Source organism: Puma concolor, chromosome B1, assembly GCF_028749965.1.
Source record: "Puma concolor isolate L17-30 chromosome B1, mPumCon1.1.hap2, whole genome shotgun sequence".
Lineage (NCBI taxonomy): Eukaryota > Metazoa > Chordata > Mammalia > Carnivora > Felidae > Puma > Puma concolor.
In genome coordinates, this window is record NC_141670.1 from 63,767,000 (window position 1) to 63,786,737 (window position 19,738).

General features: G+C 40.7%; 1 protein-coding gene across 3 annotated transcripts in view; it reads left to right on the top strand.

The window, feature by feature from the left end:
* Positions 1 to 607: 607 nt before the first annotated feature.
* Positions 608 to 19,738, top strand: part of TMEM192 (transmembrane protein 192) — a 32,856-nt gene continuing 13,725 nt past the window's right edge. For 2 of the 3 annotated variants that reach the window (XM_086703929.1, XM_086703930.1), the window contains exons 1-3: positions 608 to 766; positions 9,556 to 9,702; positions 15,782 to 16,046. In XM_086703929.1, coding sequence (XP_086560055.1) covers positions 740 to 766; positions 9,556 to 9,702; positions 15,782 to 16,046 — 439 coding nt within the window. In that variant the 5' untranslated portion in view covers positions 608 to 739. The remainder of the gene's footprint in view (positions 767 to 9,555; positions 9,703 to 15,781; positions 16,047 to 19,738) is intronic. The other variant, XM_025922381.2, reaches the window with a different exon arrangement.

Consider the following 19,738-nt stretch of genomic DNA (forward strand, 5'->3'; position numbering starts at 1 on the left):
AAAATAAAATTTAAAGTTCTATTAAAAGTATGAAAGTGTGTATATCCTCCCTAGTAGGGTTAAATTAGGGAGCTGATATTAGCAGAAATTTTTACTTTCTTTACATTTTTACAACGATCATGTATTTTTAGAAAATTTCATTAAAGTTTTGTTTTTTATTCCATTAAAAAAAAAAAGCCCTGAAAATTCTAAATGCTTCATTTCCCATAAGCGAAATCCGTAAATATGTCATGTAAATTAGAATCTTTATTCTGTTCCTGTCATTCTGCTAGTGGAGTTTCCAGGTATAAATGGGAGCGATAGGATTCTATAGCTGTTTCTACTTATTCATAGAGCTGTGCCTGCAAACAAAATCTAAGGAAGACTATAAAAAATTAATATTTTTAAAAGAAGCAAGTGGCAGCCGAAAATAGTTAAATTCTTGGATTTGGAACACAACCTTCAATGCCCACGTCTCCGGCCAACAACCGACTTCAGCAGAGATCGCTGGAACTGTAAGGTAGGACTAGGCAAAGCGACCCACAGAGCTGGTTTCAGAGCGGGACACGCCCCTCCGCCTTGGCCAATCGGGAGAGAGAAGGCGGGGCTCGGGACCCGCCGGAGGCGGAGCGGGAGCCGAAGGGGTGTGTCTGAAGCGGGGGCCGCTAAGTCCTAGAAGGTGGCAATTTTCCTGGGCCGGCGGCGCGCGGCGCAGGTGGAGAGGCCGGCTGGCCCGGACTTCGGCCTCGGGCTTCGGGAAATGGCGGCTGGGGGCAGAATGGAGGACGTGAGTGCACGGAAGTGGCGGGAGGCTGGCCCCGGAACCCCTTTCTTCCCTTGCTGGGCGCGCTGGGCGGAGACTGCGGAGGGAAGCCACCCTTACCCGGTGCGACCGCGGCCGGAGGAGGCGCTTCCTGCGCAGGGCTGGCCCGGGACTCGGGGTTCTGGGACAAGACACCCAGGGGGCAGTGGGGTCCGCGACGCGCTGGCTCCAGGCTTACTTTTCCGAGTGGAGGCCGGGTGGGCTGCTGGGCAGGGGATGCGCGGATGCTGGGGGTCCCAGGCAGGCGCCCAGCCCACGTGCGGCGCGCGTCTTTGATCCCGGAACTGGGAGCCTCACGTGATGCGCGTCTGGCCTGACAGCAGTCTCTGGGGCGCTCCTCTGAGCTGGGCCGCTTGGCTCCGCTCAGACGTATTGAGTCGCGGGGACGAATCTCCCTCCTCGTGGGTTCCCTGCCCTGGCTTTAGAGGGCTGTGAACGTGGAGCGGCTGCGATATGCAGGCCGGCTGCCAGTGTCTCAGGGGTCGACCTGTCACTGGCATCATCCAGCAACCCGCATTGGAGAAAAGCAGTGTCGTGATGTTTTGAATGTAATCGTGATAGGCAGAAAAGGATTTTTAAATCTCCTTGCTTAATGGATCCAAACCAGGTTACTAAAAAACTAGTCGCCTAGACTACAGTCTGTAGAGTACGAAGTAAAATATTTGCATAAGTATATTGAAACATTTTTAGGGGAAACATGTAATTGTGCCCAGAATAACTGGCTGCCCCATTGTCAGGTAATAAAATTTGTATCCTTGAGAAATGCGAAGTTGAAAGAAATGCAAAGCACTAATTTGGATTAAGACATTAATAGGAATTATTACTGTGATCCTGTCAGTTCATTAGGGGCATCAGGCAAGACTCATAACAGTTCCAGCCCTACATGAGCTTAGATTCTTGTGTAAATAGCAACAACAGTTAAGGTATCTTAACTAAAAACCAATTTCTTTTTATTTTATTTCATTTCATTTTTTATTATTTTTTAAAATTTACATCCAAGTTAGCATATCGTGCAATAATGATTTCAGGGGTAGATTCCTTAATGCCTCTTACCCGTTTAGCCCTTCCCACCACATACAATCCCTCCAGTAACCCTCTGTTTGTTCTCCATATTTAAGAGTCTCATGTTTTGTCCCCCTCCCTGTTTTTATATTATTTTTGCTTCCCTTCCCTTGTGTTCATCTGGTCTGTGTCTTAAAGTCCTCATATGAGTTAAGTCATATGATATTTGTCTTTCTCTGACTGACTAATTTCGCTTAGCATAATACCCTCCAGTTCCATCCATGGTAGTTGCAAATGGCAAGATTTCATTCTTTTTGATTGCTGAGTAATGCTCCATTGTGTGTGTGTGTGTGTGTGTGTGTGTGTGTGTGTGTGTGTGTATACACACCACAGCTTCTTTATCCATTCATCCATCGATGGACATTTGGGCTCTTTCCATACTTTGCCTATTGTTGATAGTGCTGCTATAAACATGGGGGTGCATGTGTCCCTTTGAAACAGCACACCTGTATCCCTTGGATAAATACCTAGTAGTGCAATTGCTGGGTCGTAGGGTAGCTCCATTTTTAATTTTTTGAGGAACCTCCATACCATTTTCCAGAGTGGCTGCACCCGTTTGCATTCCCACCAGCAGTGTAAAAATGATCCTCTTTCTCCGCATCCTCGCCAACATCTGTTGTTGACTGAGTTGTTAATGTTAGCCATTCTGACAGGTGTGAGGTGGTATCTCATTGTGGTTTTGATTTATATTTCCCTGATGATGAGTGATGTTGAGCATTTGTTCATGTGTCGGTTGGCCACCTGGATGTCTTCTTTGGAGAAGTGTCTATTCATGTCTTTTGCTCATTTCTTCACTGGATTATTTGTTTTTTGGGTGTTGAGTTTGAGAAGTTCTTTATAGATTTTGGATACTAACCCTTTATCTGATATGTCATTTGCAAATATCTTCTCCCATTTCGTTGGTTGCCTTTTAGTTTTGCTGATTGTTTCCTTCGCTGTGCAGAAGCTTTTTATTTTGATGAGGTCCCAATAGTTCATTTTTGCTTTTGTTTCCCTTGCCTCTGGAGACGTGTTGAGTAAGAAGTTGCTGCGGCCAAGATCAAAGAGGTTTTTACCTGCTTTCTCCTTGAGGATTTTGATGGCTTCCTGTCTTACATTTAGGTCTTTCATCCATTTGAGTTTATTTTTGTGTATGTTGTAAGAAAGTGGTCCAGGTTCATTTTTCTGCAGGTCACTGCCCAGTTTTCCCAGGGCCATTTGCTGAAGAGACTGTCTTTATTCCATTGGATATTCTTTCCTGCTTTGTCAAAGATTAGTTGGCCATACGTTTGTGGGTCCGTTTCTGGGTTCTCTATTCTATTCCATTGATCGGAGTGTCTGTTCTTGTGCCAGTACCATACTGTCATGATAATTACAGCTTTGTAATACAACTTGAAGTCCGGGATTGTGATGTCTCCTGCTTTCAAAACCAAACAGTTTCTAATGATAAGACTAAAACTTTATTTTTTTTTTCAGTTGAAAAAATGGAAAACTAAGACATAGAAGTAGTTTTGACATTCATATACATATAAAGAGAAATCATTGTTTCTGAATTTTTAAGGGTGAGATTCATGACCTGACAATGTATGGGAATGAAATCTGAGGAAAATGAGAGACTGTTAGGCAAATGTGTGCAGTAAATGCTTCTTGGTTGATTTTTTTTTTTTTAATTTTTTTTTTTTCAACGTTTATTTATTTTTGGGACAGAGAGAGTCAGAGCATGAACGGGCGAGGGGCAGAGAGAGAGGGAGACACAGAATCGGAAACAGGCTCCAGGCTCCGAGCCATCAGCCCAGAGCCCGACGCGGGGCTCGAACCCACGGACCGTGAGATCGTGACCTGGTTGAAGTCGGACGCTTAACCGACTGCGCCACCCAGGCGCCCCACTTCTTGGTTGATTTTAACTTGCCCCAGGTTCTTGAATCTGTAGCTTTTAGCTTTGAGATGAGTACAATCCGAGAAATCTGTTTCATCAAACAATTGGAGATTGATGTTTCACCAACAGTTACATACCTAAATCCCTTTAGATCTGAGCAAGTTGCCTGTTTTTGGTATTTTGTGGATATGATTTCTACCATTCAGTAAGAAGCTAAAACTATGGTCTATGCTGTAGGACTAGACATTTAAGTGAGTTAGCAGAGGCAGAGGCTTTTTAGTTAGGGTTCATTGTTTGCAAGCTGTGAAACCAACTCTGGTTAATTTAAAGAAGTTAGGAATTTATTTGAAATGATACAGGGTGGATGGACCCTTAGGCCTCTGAAAGGACTTGAAACAAGGGCAGCTCAAAGGATCTAAGTGACGGGGGTCCTTTCAGGGTCAGCCCTGGACTGAATCTGCCCCACCATGGTCCCCCTTTGCTTTGTTGCTCATAGAGTTGGATTGCCCAGCCCTCTTAGGTTCCACCTAGGCCAGAGGAGGGTGAAGAGTATTGAAGGATGTGCCCAGTGGGTCCCCAGAGGAAATTGAGTTATGGTCACAAAAGAAGAGGAAGGAGATCCGTATGGGCAAAAACAACAGATTTCTTGTACAGGTCATAAGTTACTAATAGTGTAAGTAAAGAAATTATTTGGATTCAGGAGTTGTCTTCCCTTCACCCTTCACATGCAGATGGGGAGGTGCCATCTGAGGGTGATAAGGTATTGTGTGTGTGGTTATATTACATTTCCTATAGAATCCACTGGACAGTTTATTTGATATAGCCACCAAATACATTGTATTTACCGAACATCTATTAAGTGACATAGAGAAGAAACCGTATTCTAGTTTCCAACCCCTTCAATGTAGTCAGGAGAAACAAAAGGTATACACATAAAAAAGGAAGTAATACAAGACAGCATAAGAAATAATCCAATTAATGTGAGCAGTACATTTTATAGCAATTTTAAAAAATTTTTTAATGTTTTTATTTATTTTCTGAGAGACAGAGCGAGTGGGAGAGGGACAGAGAGAGAGAGGGAGACACAGAATCTGAAGCAGGCTCCAGGCACTGAGCTGTCAGCACAGAGCTGGATGCGGGTCTCAAACTCACTAACCGTGAGATCATGACCTGAGCCGAAGTTGGACGCTCAACTGACTGAGCCACCCAGGCACCCCAGCAATTTTAAAGTAGAAAGAAAACACTTGTCAGGACAAGTTTTATGGAGACCTTAAGTCTTGGTTGCACCTTGCAAGGTGAGTTGGATTCTGAAAACAATAAGAGAGGATGTTTGTGGGGCACTCCAGAAAGGTCATTTAGGGTAGAGGAGATGGTGCGTGGAAGAAAGGGAGGTAAAGGAAAGACTTATGGTTAAATCTTCAAGGCTAGCTTTGTATAAATTCCCAGGTCCCAAGTGTTCAAGTTGGGCAATCTTTCATTCACTCCACACACATACTGAGCACCTGCTCTGCGTTAGGTGCTAAGTATAAACAATATATACTACAGAATCTCTGCCCTAGTCAAGCACACTATTCCCACAGCTTTGATACCTTGTGGTTAGTATTATAAGTTAGCAGTAGGAACCACTATTCCTAGCCAGCATGGAGTAACAGGGCCTAGATTTATCCTTCTGCCTCAAACAACCAAAAAACTGTATACAATATATGAAACAACACTTTTTAAGATATTGAACATCAGGCAGTGAAGGAAAGCGTTTTCCAAGAGACAGGAAACAAAGTGAGTCGGGGGTGCCTGGGTGGCTCAGTCGGTTAAGCATCTGATTCTTGATTTCAGCTCAGGTCATGATCTCACGGTTCGTGAATTCGAACCCCGCATCAGGCTCTGTGCTGGCCGTGCAGAGCCTGCTTGAGATTCTCTCTCCCTCTCTCTCTCAAGATAAATAAGCTTAAAAAAAATTTTTTTTTTTTAATTTAAAAAAACCAAAGTGAGTCATAGGATTGCCCCAGCCGACCACCTTGAGAGTCTGCAGGCTGTGATAGGAAAGGGCGCCCCAGCAGCGGTCAGCAGGCTCCCTGAATTGAGGAGATAGAGCTGAGAGCCTGGGGAGGCAGAGGCAACAAGGGTTCACACGGCGGTCCCTGGAGAGGAGAGAGCTGCACAGAGGGAGAACTGAAGATGTGCAGAGTCCCCCTTAGGTAGTCAGCAGGGTCTTGCTCAATACATGCCTGTGAGGACATTTCCCACAGCCTGGAAAAGAACCACCTGAAATGATTAGAAGAAACAGTGTTTAGTGCTCACACAGGGCCCGGAATAGTGCCTGTTCCGCCAGTCAGACTGGAAACCCCATAATTCACAGGGTATTAGGTGCTTAGAAAGGTCTTGCCTTCATAGTGGGGAAAAATTAGCCTTAGACTAAACACAGCTATGGTCCAACCTAATAATAAGTCTTAAAAGCAAGGCCAAAAAGATCAAACTGTTTCCGAGTAACTTAACTGCATTCCAGAACAAAGCTCAAGGATATTTTTAGAAATACAAAACTGTCCTGCATCCGAAGAGATAAATTGGGAAGTCTGGCATCTGATCCAAAATTACTAGGCATTGGTAATTATGTGACATAATGAAGGTGTTAACTAATGCTTCCGTGGTAATCATTTTGCAATCCATAACTGCATCAAGGGGCGCCTGGCTGGCTCAGTCAGTAGAGCATGTGACTCTTGATCTCAGGGTCATGAGTTCAAGCCCCACATTGGGTGTGGAGCCTACTTACTTAAAAAAAAAAAAAAAAAAGTGTATCAAATTAACTCATGGAACACCTTAAACTGACACAATGCTATATGCCTATTATATCTCAATACAGTTGGAAAAACTATCAAGCATGCAAAAAGGCAGGAAAATATGACATATAAGGCGGTTGAAACTGATTCAGAAATGACATGCTAGAAATAGCAAACAGGGACATTAAAAAATTATTATACCCGTTTTCTCTACATTCAAAAGGTTAAAAAGACATATGGAAGATAGAAAATAGACCCAAGCCAAACTCGGGGACATGAAAAGTAGAATGTCAGATGAAAAGGGCAGTAGGAACAGTGTTGAAGCATCAGAGAAGCCAGTGCTTTTGCTGAGACAAGCCTTGACATGTGGGCAAAAATAGGTAAAGGTCCAGGGACTGAAAGAGTTTTGTGAGAGATGGGAGCAAGGAGCAGTCGGCATCAGGGGGGAGAGAGAGAATGAGAGGCAAGTCCCAAAAACTAGCTTGGGAATGGGTTGGAAGCGAGAGAACCAGTCTAAGAATTTGGCCTGTGTTCCGAGGATCATCGGGAGGGACTCAAGGTTTAGGGGAAAGAGACGTGTATGTTATTTTAGAGGATGTCCAGCTGCAGCAAGAGTTTGCTGACGTCCGTAGACTGGAAGGCAAAGGCCATGAGAAACGCTGGGGCCTGCACTGAATAGTGAGCACAGAGAGAAAAGAACAGACTTAGGAGTTCGGATGGTAAAAGGAATACTATGTGGGGAAAAGCAAGGGAAAAGCGAGTTAGAGACAATAGTGCCTGCTAGTTACTCATTGCTTAGTCTGTGCCTGCCAACGTTCTGGCACTTTTATGTATAGTAACTCATTTCATCTTCCCAAGAAAGCTATGAAGCAGGTGCTGTTATTATTCTCTTTTTTGAGCTGAGGAAACTGAGGCATAGAAAGCTGAAGTAACTTGCTCACAGCTAGGAAGCAGTGAACTTGTAGCTGAAGCCAGGCAGTTTGACTTAGGAGCTTGCCTTTGACCACAGTACGTTCTGCCTCTGCATCTGATCAGAGCTGATTCTCCCACAGCTCCTGGTGACCTCTCCTGGTGAGCCCAGGTCTTTGATGATACCATAATTGAGTTAGGAACACTGCGAGATAGGTTTGGACCAGTCATTCATTCATCGGGTGTTCTCTGGGTGCTAACCCTAAGTCACTGCTGGGTGCCAGGATTACAGAGACAAGGGATGGGGAGTTCGTGGGTCTCATGAAATGTACTGGGCACGGGTAAGGAATAAGACCATCAAAGAATAGTATGATAGAGGAAGTGAGCACAAACGTGGGAAGACATGAAGGTGTGGCACGATCCAGATGCTTGGATGCCTGAGAAGGCTGCCTGTGAGAATTGCCCCAGCGGGGCCTGGACGGATGCACAGACGTTAGCCCTGTGGAGCTAGGACATCTGCTGACTGAGAAAGAGCCAGAGGCAAAGGAATCTCAAAAAGAACAGAACTAATCGGAATCATACCATAAGTTACGGCAGACTGAACAGGAAGCTATCTAGACATTGAATGAAAAAAAAATTGCAGAACAGCCTTGAACGCCTGAGCTTGGAAATTGAGAAGACCACCCCAGATCTGAGTTAGGCCCCAGATTATTATTTTTATCTTTGTAATCTAGTGCCCAGAAGGCATCCCTTATACCGTTTGTCTCACTCTATGCCTTCCAAAGAGTCCTTATCCTCTGTTTCCAAATGCTGTTCTCTGGCTTCCCTTTTTCTGTTAAAACCTTTATTTCCATCTTATTTTATATTTCGTCCAATGAGCTCACTTATATTATCATTTCATCCCGTATGCCTTTATCCCTAACCTCCCCAATGAAAATGCAATCTTTTGGACAGGGACTGTGTTTTATGTTTTTTAATCTTAGAGTGCCTTATGTACGATAGTTTTCGGTTAGGGCCTGAGATTAAAAGATTGTCGTAAGCACCGGAGACCTGGTAGTACTGTTCCTGTACCGCCAATTCCTTTCAATAAGACCGACTGAAGTTGTAGGTTGTAGCTCAACCCCATCAGCTACTTCAGTGCCATTGCCACTAGTTGTTTTCATTGAGAATCTGGTATCTATAAACTAAAGTCTCCTCAAAGATCTAGCAGGATGATGTTTCCTTCTCTAAAATGTTTCAATCATAACTAAAAGTCCAATAAAGCCTCCACTAGCTTTCCAAATTTTTGTGGAACACCAGGATGTAGTTTAAGAATTGTAACCACACAGGGGGCACCTGGGTGGTTCAGTTGGTTAAGCATCCGACTTTTGATTTCGGCTCAGGTCATGAGCTCACGGTTCCTGGGTTCGAGCCCCACATCGAGCTCTGCACTGTCAGTGCCTCTGCTTGGGATTCTCTCTTTCCCTTGCTCTCTGCCCCTCCCCTGCTTGTTCTCCCTCTCTCTCAACATAAACTTTAAAAAAAAAAAAAAAAAAAAAACTAAAAAAAAAAAAAAGAACTGCAACCATATGTAATTATTTCATCAATAATGCAAATGATGTTAGATAAATCAATATCTAAGTTTTGAGGGCTTAAAGAAAAAATGTTTGCTTTAATCTCATTCTGTATTATCTCATTTGAAGATAACTGAAGTTAAGATTTCCTGTACCCATTTTAATACTTGCTTCACCAATTTGTGTATAGTAGTTGTCTAGAAGTTTATGGTCTTTTTAAATTGGCTCTAGGTAGGGAGTCTATTTTTCTTTCTTCTAACTTGTATAATGGTTTTTTAAAGCTTTATGGTTTATTTTTTTAATTTTTTTTTTAACATTTATTCATTTTTGAGAGATAGAGACAGAGCGCAAGTAGGGTTGGGGCAGAGAGAAGAGGGATTCACAGAATCTGAAGCAGGTTCCAGGCTCCGAGCTGTCAGCATGGCACCCAATGTGGGGCTTGGACTCATGAACCATGGGATCATGACCTGAGCCAAAGTCAGATTCTTAACCGACTGAGCCACCCAGGCGCCCCAAAGCTTTATAGTTTAGTAGATTTGTCTTAGAAACATAATCCAGAAAGTGGTGATTATAGTTTGCTTCTGTTTTTCTGTCCCTCAGGGCTCCTTGGATCTCACCCAAAGTATTGAAGATGACCCCCTTCTGGACACCCAGCATCTCCCACATCATTCATTACATGCTCATTTTAGACCCAGATTCCATCCTCTTCCTACGGTCATCATAGCAAATCTGCTCTTGTTAATACATGTAAGTTGGCTGGGACAAAGTAATCCATACAAAGGTGATGTTCTTAAATATATATAGAAGCTCTTTAGAGGGCAGTTTGGCTACATGTACTGACATTTAAAATGTGCATACTTTTTGACTCATCTCTCTTCTTCAAAGAGTTTACTGTAGATGTATTTGCTCATGTGTCAGGAGATTGTTGATAATAGTACTCCTGTCCATGATATCAACTTACTGCCCCTACCACCACTCAGAGGACACTTTGTATGTCCCATCCATATGAAAGAATGCTCTGCAGTCTCTGAAAAAGAAACAGGGTGGATGTGCATATATTAGACCAGCGTTCACAATTATATTATTGAGTGTTTGCAAACATAGGTTTACAACAGTGTGCACAGAATGTTCCTATTTACACATTTTAAAAGAGAATTCAGAGGGCTGCTGTGCATGTGTATTCCTGGCTAAACACAGATTATTTCTAGATGCATTCACATGACTGTTTTAACACTAGTGGCCACTGAGGTGGAGGACTGAGGGCCTCATAGAAGGAATACCTGATATATTTTACTATCTGCCTTTTGTACTATTTGAATTTTTTCCCCCATATGCATGTATTTTTCAGTTACAAAAGAAAAAAGAGATGTAGATAAATCTATATACGTTGACAGAATCTTATCAATTTATCTACACTTAGGAAATAACATTAAGCAGAGAAATCAAATTGCAGCAGAACAATAAGTACAGTGGTGCTCCATATTTTATATTATGATAAAATTATAAATGTCTGGGGATTTTTAAAAACACACGTGTTGCTACCAGTAGATACATAAGTCCTGGAGATCTAAGGCATAGCACAGTGACCACAGCCAACCATACTGTGTGTATTGTAAACTTGAGAGTTGCCAAAAGATTACATATCTTAATTGTTCTCACCACAGAAAGGAAATGATAATGATGTGAGGCGATAGAAGCGTTAGCTAACACCAAGGAGGTAATCATATAGCAATATATATTAATGTATTAAATCCACACGTTATAGGTGCACCTGGCTGGCTTAGTCGGAGGAACATGTGACTCTTGATCTCAGGGTTCGAGCCCCACATTTGGTATAGAAATTACCCAAAAATAAAATAAAAACTTAAAAAAAAAAACCCAAAACAAAGTGGTACTCCTTAAACTTACACAATCAGCATCACGTACCAAAAGGAACCCCTAAATGGACAAACAAACAGGGAAAAAATCTCCATGTGTGAATGGTCTTGTTGTGGGCTTACTGATGTCTCTGCATCTACTCTGTTAAAAATCTCCATTTCAGTTGTTGAGATCTGAAGTGCGAGGGGACATAGTTATTCTTTGCTACAATGTGAGAAATCCAGAGGGCAAATTCTTAGCAGCCCAAGTGTTTATGGGGATGAATGTGGTTCATTGACTTGCTCAGCTGCTGCTCCAGTGACACGCACTGTGTAGCCTTGAATTAAGAACTGAATACCCTGACGGGGTGCTTGGGTGGCTCAGTCGGTTAAGCATCCGACTTCGGCTCAGGTCATGATCTCACAGTCTGTGAGTTCAAGCCCCGCGTCGGGCCCTGTGCTGACAGCTCGGAGCCCGGAGCCTGTTTCGGATTCTGTGTCTCCCTCTCTCTGACTCTCCCCCGTTCATGCTCTGTTTCTCTCTGTCTCAAAAATAAATACACATAAAAAAAAAAATTTAGAAAAAAGAACTGAATACCCTGAGGAGACAGATGTGTCCTTTCTCCTTGTGTAGATCTAGTAAGTGCAGTGTGGTTCTGCCATGGCTTCTGATCCCCAGATTATCAACTGAAGCACTTCTTTCCTGATGCCACCACGTGCAGAGGTGGCCTCCTGGTCCCTGCATCGTGGCCGGTTTTTCTTCTCCTTCTTCTTTTTTTTAATAATATACTCCTTAATTCATGTAACATACTCTTTATGTATATATACCCCCCACATACACACAAACATACACACATATCACTTAAAAAAAACCTTTTTATATTAAGTTGCCTGCCTAAGATATTATGGGGTCGATTGCCCTAGTTTTAGGACTAAGAAAATATCGTGTTAAAAAACAAACAAACAAATACCAGCATTACCCTGATACCAAAACCAGACACCACCAAAAAAGAGAACTACAGGCCAATATCTCTGATGAACATAGATGCAAAACTTCTCAACAAAATACTAGCAAACCGAATCCAACAATACACTAAAAAAATCATTCACCACAATCAAGTGGTAATTATTCCTGGGTTGCCAGGGTGGTTCAGTATTCCCAAATCAATCAATGTAATAGATTACATTAATTTAAAAAAAGAACTATATGATCATTTCAATAATGCAGAAAAAGCATTTGACAAAGTACAACATCCATTCATGATAAAAACCCTCAACAAATAGGTTTAGAGGGAATATACCTCAACATAATAAATGCCATATATGAAAAACCCACAGCGAACATCATCCTAAATGGGAAAACACTGAGCTTTTCCTGTACAGTCAAAGAACAATGTTGCCTGTGATACATTCACAGGGATGTCTATTCTTACCACTTTTATTCAACATAGTACTGGAAGTCCTAGCCACAGTAGTCAGATAACAAAAAGAAATAAAAGGCATCCAAATCAGCCAGGAAGAAGTCAAACTCACTATTTGCAGAACATGACCCTATATATAGAAAACCCAGAAAACCCGAAAGACTCCACCAAAAAACTGCTAGAAACAATACACGAATTCAGTAGTGTCATGGGATATAAAATCAACATACCGGAATCTGTTGCATTTCTATACACCAATAATGAAGCAGCAGAGACATTAAGGAATCAATCCCATTTACAATTGCACCAAAAATCGTAAGATACCTAAGAGTAAAGCTAACCAAAGAGGTGAAAGGGCTGTACTCTGAAAATGATAAAGCACTGATGAAAGAAATCAAAGGTGATACAAAGAAATGGAAAGACATTCAATGCTCATGGATTAGAAGAACAAATACTGTTAAAATGTCTATACTACCAAAAGCAAGTGGCACATTTAATGGAATCCCTATTGAAATACCAACAGCATTTTTCATAGAGCTAGAACAAACCTAAAATTTGTATGTAGCCACAAATGAGTTACCAAAGCAACCTTGAAAAAAAACAAAGCTGGAGGCATCAAAATTCTGAACTTCAGGTTATAGTACAAAGCTGTAGTAATCAAAACCATATGGAACTGGCATAAAAATAGCACATAGGTCAATAGAACAGAATAGAAAACCCAGAAATGAACCCACAATTATATGGTCAATTAACTTCAACAAAGCGGGAAAGAATATCCAATGGGAAAAAGACTGTCTCTTCAACAAATGGTACTGAGAAAACTGGACAGCAACATGCAGAGGAATGAAACTGGACCATTCTCTTTCACTGTACACAAAAATAAGTTCAAAATGGGGTGCCTGGGTGTCTCAGTTGTTTAAGCGTTGACTTTGGCTCCAATCATGATCTCACAGTTCATGGGTTGGAGCCCCGAGTTGAGCTCCAAACTGCTGCTGTGGAGCCTGTTTGGGATTCTCTGTTTCTCCCTCTCTCTCGTGCTTTCTCTATTTGTGCTTTCTCTCTCTCTCTCTCTCTCTCTCTCTCTCTCTCTCTCTCTCTCAAAATAAATAAATAAACAAATAAAAGGAAAAAAAAAAACCTCAAAATGGATTAAAGACCTAAATGTGAGACCTGAAACCATAAAACCCCTTAAAGCACAGGCAGTAATTTCTCTGACATTGGCCATAGCAACTTTTTTCTAGATACATCTCCTGAAGCAAGGGAAACAAAAGCTAAAATAAACTATTGGGACTACATCAGAATAAAAAGCTTCTGCACAGTGAAGGAAACAACAAAACTAAAAGGCAACCTACAGAATGGGAGAAGATATATTTGCAAATGACATATCCGATAAAGGGTTAGTATCCAAAATCTATAAAGAACTTATAAAACTCAATACCCCAAAAATAATTCAATTAAAAAATGGGCAGAAGATATAAATAGACATTTTCCCAAAGAAGTTATCCAGATGGCTAACAGACCCATGAAAATATGCCTAATATTACCATCAGGGAAATGAAAATCAAAATGGTAATGAGATATCACCTTGTATTTGTCAGAATGATTAAGATCAACAACACAAGAAACAACAGGTGTTGGTGAGGATGTGGAGTAAGGGAAAGTCTCTTGTCCTGTTAGTGGGAATGTAAACTGGTGCAGCCACTCTGGAAAACAGTATGGAGGTTTCTCAAAAAGTTAAAAATAGAACTACCCTACAATCCAGCAATTGCACTACTGGGTATTTAACCCAAATAATACAAAAATACCAATTCAAAGGGATACATGCACCAGTATTATTTACAATAGGCAAATTATGGAAACAGCCCAAGTATCCATCAACCAGTGAATGGATAAAGAAGAGATGGTGTGTGTGTATATATATATACGTGTGTGTGTGTATATATATATATATATATATACGCATATATATGTGATGGAATATTACTCAGCCATAAAAAAGAATGAAATCGAAAGAAAAAATTTAAAAAATAAAAAGAATGAAATATTGTCACTTGCAATGACATGGATGCAACTAGAAAGTATTATGTTAAGTGAAATAGAGAAGGACAAATACCCTATGATTTTACTCAAGTGGAATTTGAGAAACGAAACAAATGAGCAAAGGGAAAACATAGAGGCAAACCAAGAAACTCTTTTTTTTTTATTTTTTTAACGTTTATTTATTTTTGAGACAGAGAATGAATGGGGGAGGGTCAGAGAGAGAGGGAGACACAGAATCCGAAACAGGCTCCAGGCTCCGAGCATTCAGCACAGAGCCCGAGGTGGGGCTCGAACTCACGGACAGTGAGATCGTGACCTGAGCCGAAGTCGGACGCTTAACCGACTGTGCCACCCAGGCGCCCCAAGAGACTCTTAATTACAGAGAACAAACTGATGGTTATCAGAGGGAAGGTTGGTAGGGGGATGAGTTAAATAGGTGATGGAGATTAAGGAGGGCACTTGTGATGAGCATCAGGTGATGTATAGAATTACTGAATCACTATATTGTACACATGAAACTAATATTACACTGTATGTTAACTAATTGGAATTTAAATTAAAACTTAAAAAAAAACTAAGAAAAATGTCTATATGCTACTTTATGTATAATGGATCAATTTGGTCCAATGTACAATGTTTTATAGTATAGAGAATATGGTGACCATTCAGCTATTTGCTTTATATTAATAAGCACCTTGAGTTGCCATAGCAAATATTACTATTCTTGACAAATCACTTTGACAAATCACATATATTTTACTTTATGGAATTCTTTTTAAGTTTATTTATTTACTTTGAGAGAGAGAGCATGAGCAGGAGAAGGGCAAAGAGAGAGGGAGAGTCCCAAGCAGACTCCGCGCTGCCAGCGCCAAGAGTCAAATGCGTAACCAACTGAGCCACCTAGAAATAAAGTTTTTTAAATGATGCTTTTTATTAGTTAACCTTTGAGGCACTGAGTTAATGATTTTCACTCTTTTCAATAAAATAGAAGTGAGCAGATGGGGCGCCTGGGTGGCTCAGTAGGTTAAGCGTCCGACTTCGGCTCAGGTCATGATCTCGCAGTCCATGAGTTCGAGCCCCGTGTTGGGCTCTGGGCTGATGGCTCAGAGCCCGGAGCCTGTTTCAGATTCTGTGTCTCCCTCTCTCTCTGACCCTCCCCCGTTCATGCTGTGTCTCTCTCTGTCTCAAAAATAAATAAATGTTAAAAAAAAATTAAAAAAAAAAAAAAAGAGAAGTGAGCAGAAAGCTGTTTACCATTTACTCATCTCTGTTAGATGGATTGGGAGTGATTTGTCTTATTTGTGATTTGTTTCCAAACTTCCTGTAAAGTTTCCTCCAAATTTTCTGCTTAAAAAGGCAAAAAAAAAAAAAAAAAAAAAAAAGTTTTAAATTCATTTATAAAAACAGGAGGATAACAAAATCATAGGTATGAGTATGTGCTGGGATGGTGATTATTATTTCTTAATTCCAAATATTGAATATTAATCCTACTGCTCTCCTTTCCACCAGGTTGTGTTTGTCATTTTGGCGTTTTTAACAGGTGTACTTTGTTCTTACCCTAATCCAATTGAGGACAAGTGCCCAGGAAACTATACCAACCCATTGAAAGTTCAGACAGTCATAATCCTTGGGAAAGTTATTTTGTGGATTCTGCACTTCCTTCTTGAGCGCTACATCCAGTATCACCACAACAAAGTAAGAAACCGAGGCTATAACATGATCTACCTGTCGACAAGACATCTTAAAGGACTTGCCCTGATGATCCACTCCACTGGTAAGTCTGGCTCAGCTGGTCTGTGGCTTGCGTCAGTGGCAGAAATGATAGCAGAAAGAAAACGTGAAATTTGAATTTATAATCCAATATATTCTCTCATTTTTGTGAGATGTGTGTGGTGGCCACTAAAATTGGGATCACCTTAATGTCTTGAAGCTTTTTAAATAATATATTACAGCTTTAACTTTTCTTTGACATCTGTGTTTACTATTCTAGGGGAGGGAAAAAATTTTTCCCTCTACCCTTTTAGGTAGATTCTTTTCTTTTCTTTTTTTTTTTTTTCCCTGAGCCAGCCAGATGCCCCTGACATTTTAATTTAACTTTAATTCCCATATAGTTAGCATACAATGTTATAGTAGTTTCAGGTGTACAATATAGTGATTCAACACTTCCTTACATCACCTGGCGCTCATCATGACAAGTGCCCTCCCTAACTCTCATCACCTATTTCCCCCATCTCCCTAACTCTGTTCCCCTCTGGTAACCATCAGTGTGTTCCCTATGGTTAAGAGTCTGTTTCTTGGTTTGCCTCTCTCAAAAGACCTTCTTTTTCAGTTTGAGTCCAGAATAAATGCTTACACATTTTGAAACCAGATTCGAAATTATTTTTTTTCCTAGAAAAACAGCTGTACAGAATTTAATTTTTATTTTTTTCTATGCTCTATTAGTATATTTTCTATTTATTTATTTATTTATTATTTTATTTAAATCCAAATTAGTTAACACATAGTATAATAATGATTTCAGGAGTAGAACCCAGCGATTCATCACTTCCATATAACACCCAGTGCTCCTCCCAACAAGTGCCCTCCTTAATGCCCATCACCCATTTAGCCCATGCCCCCACCCAACACCCCAGCAGGAATCCTCAGTTTGTTCTCCGTATTTAAGAGTCTTTTATGGTTTGTCTCCTTCTCTGTTTTTATATTATTTTTGCTCCTCTTCCCTTATGTTCATCTATTTTGTTTCTTAAAATCCACACGTGAGTGAAATCAAATGATATTTGTCTTTCTCTGACTGACTTATTTCACTTAGCATAATACACTCTAGTTCCACATAGCTGCAAATGGCAAGATTTCATTCTTTTTGATTGCTGAGTAATATTCCAGTGTATGTATATACCACATCTTCTTTATCCATTCATCAGCTGATGGACATTGGGCTCGTTCCATTCTTTGGCTATAGTTGATAGTGTTGCTGTAAACATTGGGGTGCATGTGCCCCTTCAAAACAGCACTCCTGTATCCTTTGGATAAATTCCTAGTAGTGTAATTGCTGAGTCGTAGAGTAGTTCTATTTTTAACTTTTTGAGGAACCTCCATACTGTTTTCCAGAGTGGCTGCACCAGTTTGCATTGCCACCAGCAGTGCAAAAGGGTTCCTCTTTCTCCACACCCTCACCAACATCTGTTATTGTCTGAATTATTAATTTTAGCCATTCTGACAGGTGTGAGGTGGTATCTCATTGTGTGTGTGTGTGTGTGTGTGTGTGTGTGTGTTTCCATTGTGGTTTTGATTTGTATTTCCCTGATGATGAGTGATGTTGAGCATTTTTTCATGTGTCAGTTGGCCATCTGGATGTCTTCTTTGGAGAAGTGTCTATTCATGTCTTTTGCCTCTTTCTTCATTGAATTATTTGTTTTTTGGGTGTTGAGTTTGATAAGTTCTTTAAGGATTTTGGATACTAATCCTTTCTCTGGTATGTCATTTGCAAATATCTTCTCCCATTCTGTCATTTCCCTGTTAGTTTTGCTGATTGTTTCCTTTGCTGTGCAGAAGCTTTTTATCTTGATGAGGTCCCAATAGTTCATTTTTGCTTTTGTTTCTTTTGCCTCCAGAGACATGTCAAGTAAGAAATTGCTGCAGCCAAGGTCAAAGAGGTTGTTGCCTGTTTTCTCCTCCAGGATTTTGATGGTTTCCTGTCTTACGTTTAGGTCTTTCATCCATTTTGAGTTTATTTTTGTGTATGGTGTAAGAAAGTGGTCCAGGTTCATTCTTCTGCATGTCGCTGTCCAGTTTTCCCAGCACCACTTGCTAACGAGACTGTCTTTCTTCCATTGGATATTCTTTCCTGCTTTGTCAAAGATTAGTTGGCCATACGTTTGTGTGTCCATTTCTGGGTTCTCTATTCTGTTCCATTGACCTGAGTGTGTTTTTGTGCCAGTACCGTACTGTCTTGATGATTACAATTTTGTAATACAGCTTGAAGTCTGGAATTGTGATGCCTCCAGCTTTGGTTTTCTTTTTCAGGATTGCTTTGACTATTCAGAGTCTTTTCTGGTTCCATACAAATTTAGGATTGTTTGTTCTAGCTCTGTGAACAATGCTGGTGTTATTTGGTTAGGGATTGCATTGAGTAAGTAGATTGCTTTGGGTAGTATGGACATTTTAACAATATTTGTTCTTCCAATCCATGAGCATGGAATATTTTTCCATTTTTTTGTGTGTGTCTTCTTCAATTTCTTTCGTAAGCTTTCTATAGTTTTCAGTGTATAGATTTTCCACCTCCCTGGTTAGATTTATTCCTAGGTATTTGATGGTTTCTGGTGCAATTATAAATGGGATCGATTCCTTGATTTCTTTTTCTGCTGCTTCATTATTGGTGTATAGAAATGCAACTGATTTCTGTACATTGGTTTTATATCTTGCAACTTTGCTGAATTCATGTATCAGTTCTGGCAGTTTTTTGATGGAGTCTTTTAGATTTTCCACATAGAGTATCCTGTCATCTGCGAAGAGTGAAAGTTTGACTTCCTCCTTGCTAGTTTGGATACCTTGTATTTCTTTGTGTTGTCTGATTGGTGAGGCTAGGACTTCTAACGCTATGTTGAATAACAGTGGTGAGAGTGGACATCCTTGTCATGTTCCTGACCTTGGGGGGAAAGCTCTCAGTTTTTCCCCATTGAGGATGACATTAGCAGTGGGTCTTTCATATATGGCTTTTCTGATCTTGAGGTATGATCCTTCTATCCCTACTTTCTTGAGGATTTTATTAAGAAAGGATACTGTATTTTATCAAATCCTTTTTAAATTTAATTTTTTTTATTTATTTATTTATTTATTTATTTATTTATTTATTTATTTATGTTTTTTTAGAGAGACAGACCTAGTGCAAGCTGGGGAAGGGCAGAGAGAGAGTGGGAGACACAGAATCTGAAGCAGGATCCAGGCTCTGAGCTGTCATCAGAGATCCCAACTCCCAACATGGGGCTTGAACCCATGAACCATGAGGTCACGACCTGAGCCAAAGGCAGACGCTTAACTGACTAAGCCACCCAGGGGCCCCTGTCAAGTGCTTTTTCTGTGTCTATTGAAAGGATCCTGTCGTTCTTATCCTTTCTTTTATTAATGTGATGTATCACATTAACTGATTTGTCAATATTGAACCAGCCCTGTGTCCCAGGAATAAATCGCGCTCGATCGTGGTGAATAATTTTTCTAGTGTATTTCTGGAGCCGGTTGGCTAGTATCTTGTTGAGGATTTTTGCATCCATGTTCATCAGGGAGATTGGTCTGTAGTTCTCCTTTTTAGTGGGGTCTCTGTCTGCTTTTGGAATCAAGGTAATGCTGGCATCATAGAGTTTGGAAGTTTTCGTTACATTTCTATTTTTTGGGATAGCTTCAAAGGGATAGGTGTTAACTCTAAATGTTTGGTAGATTTCCCCTGGAAAGCCATCTGTCCCTGGACTCTTG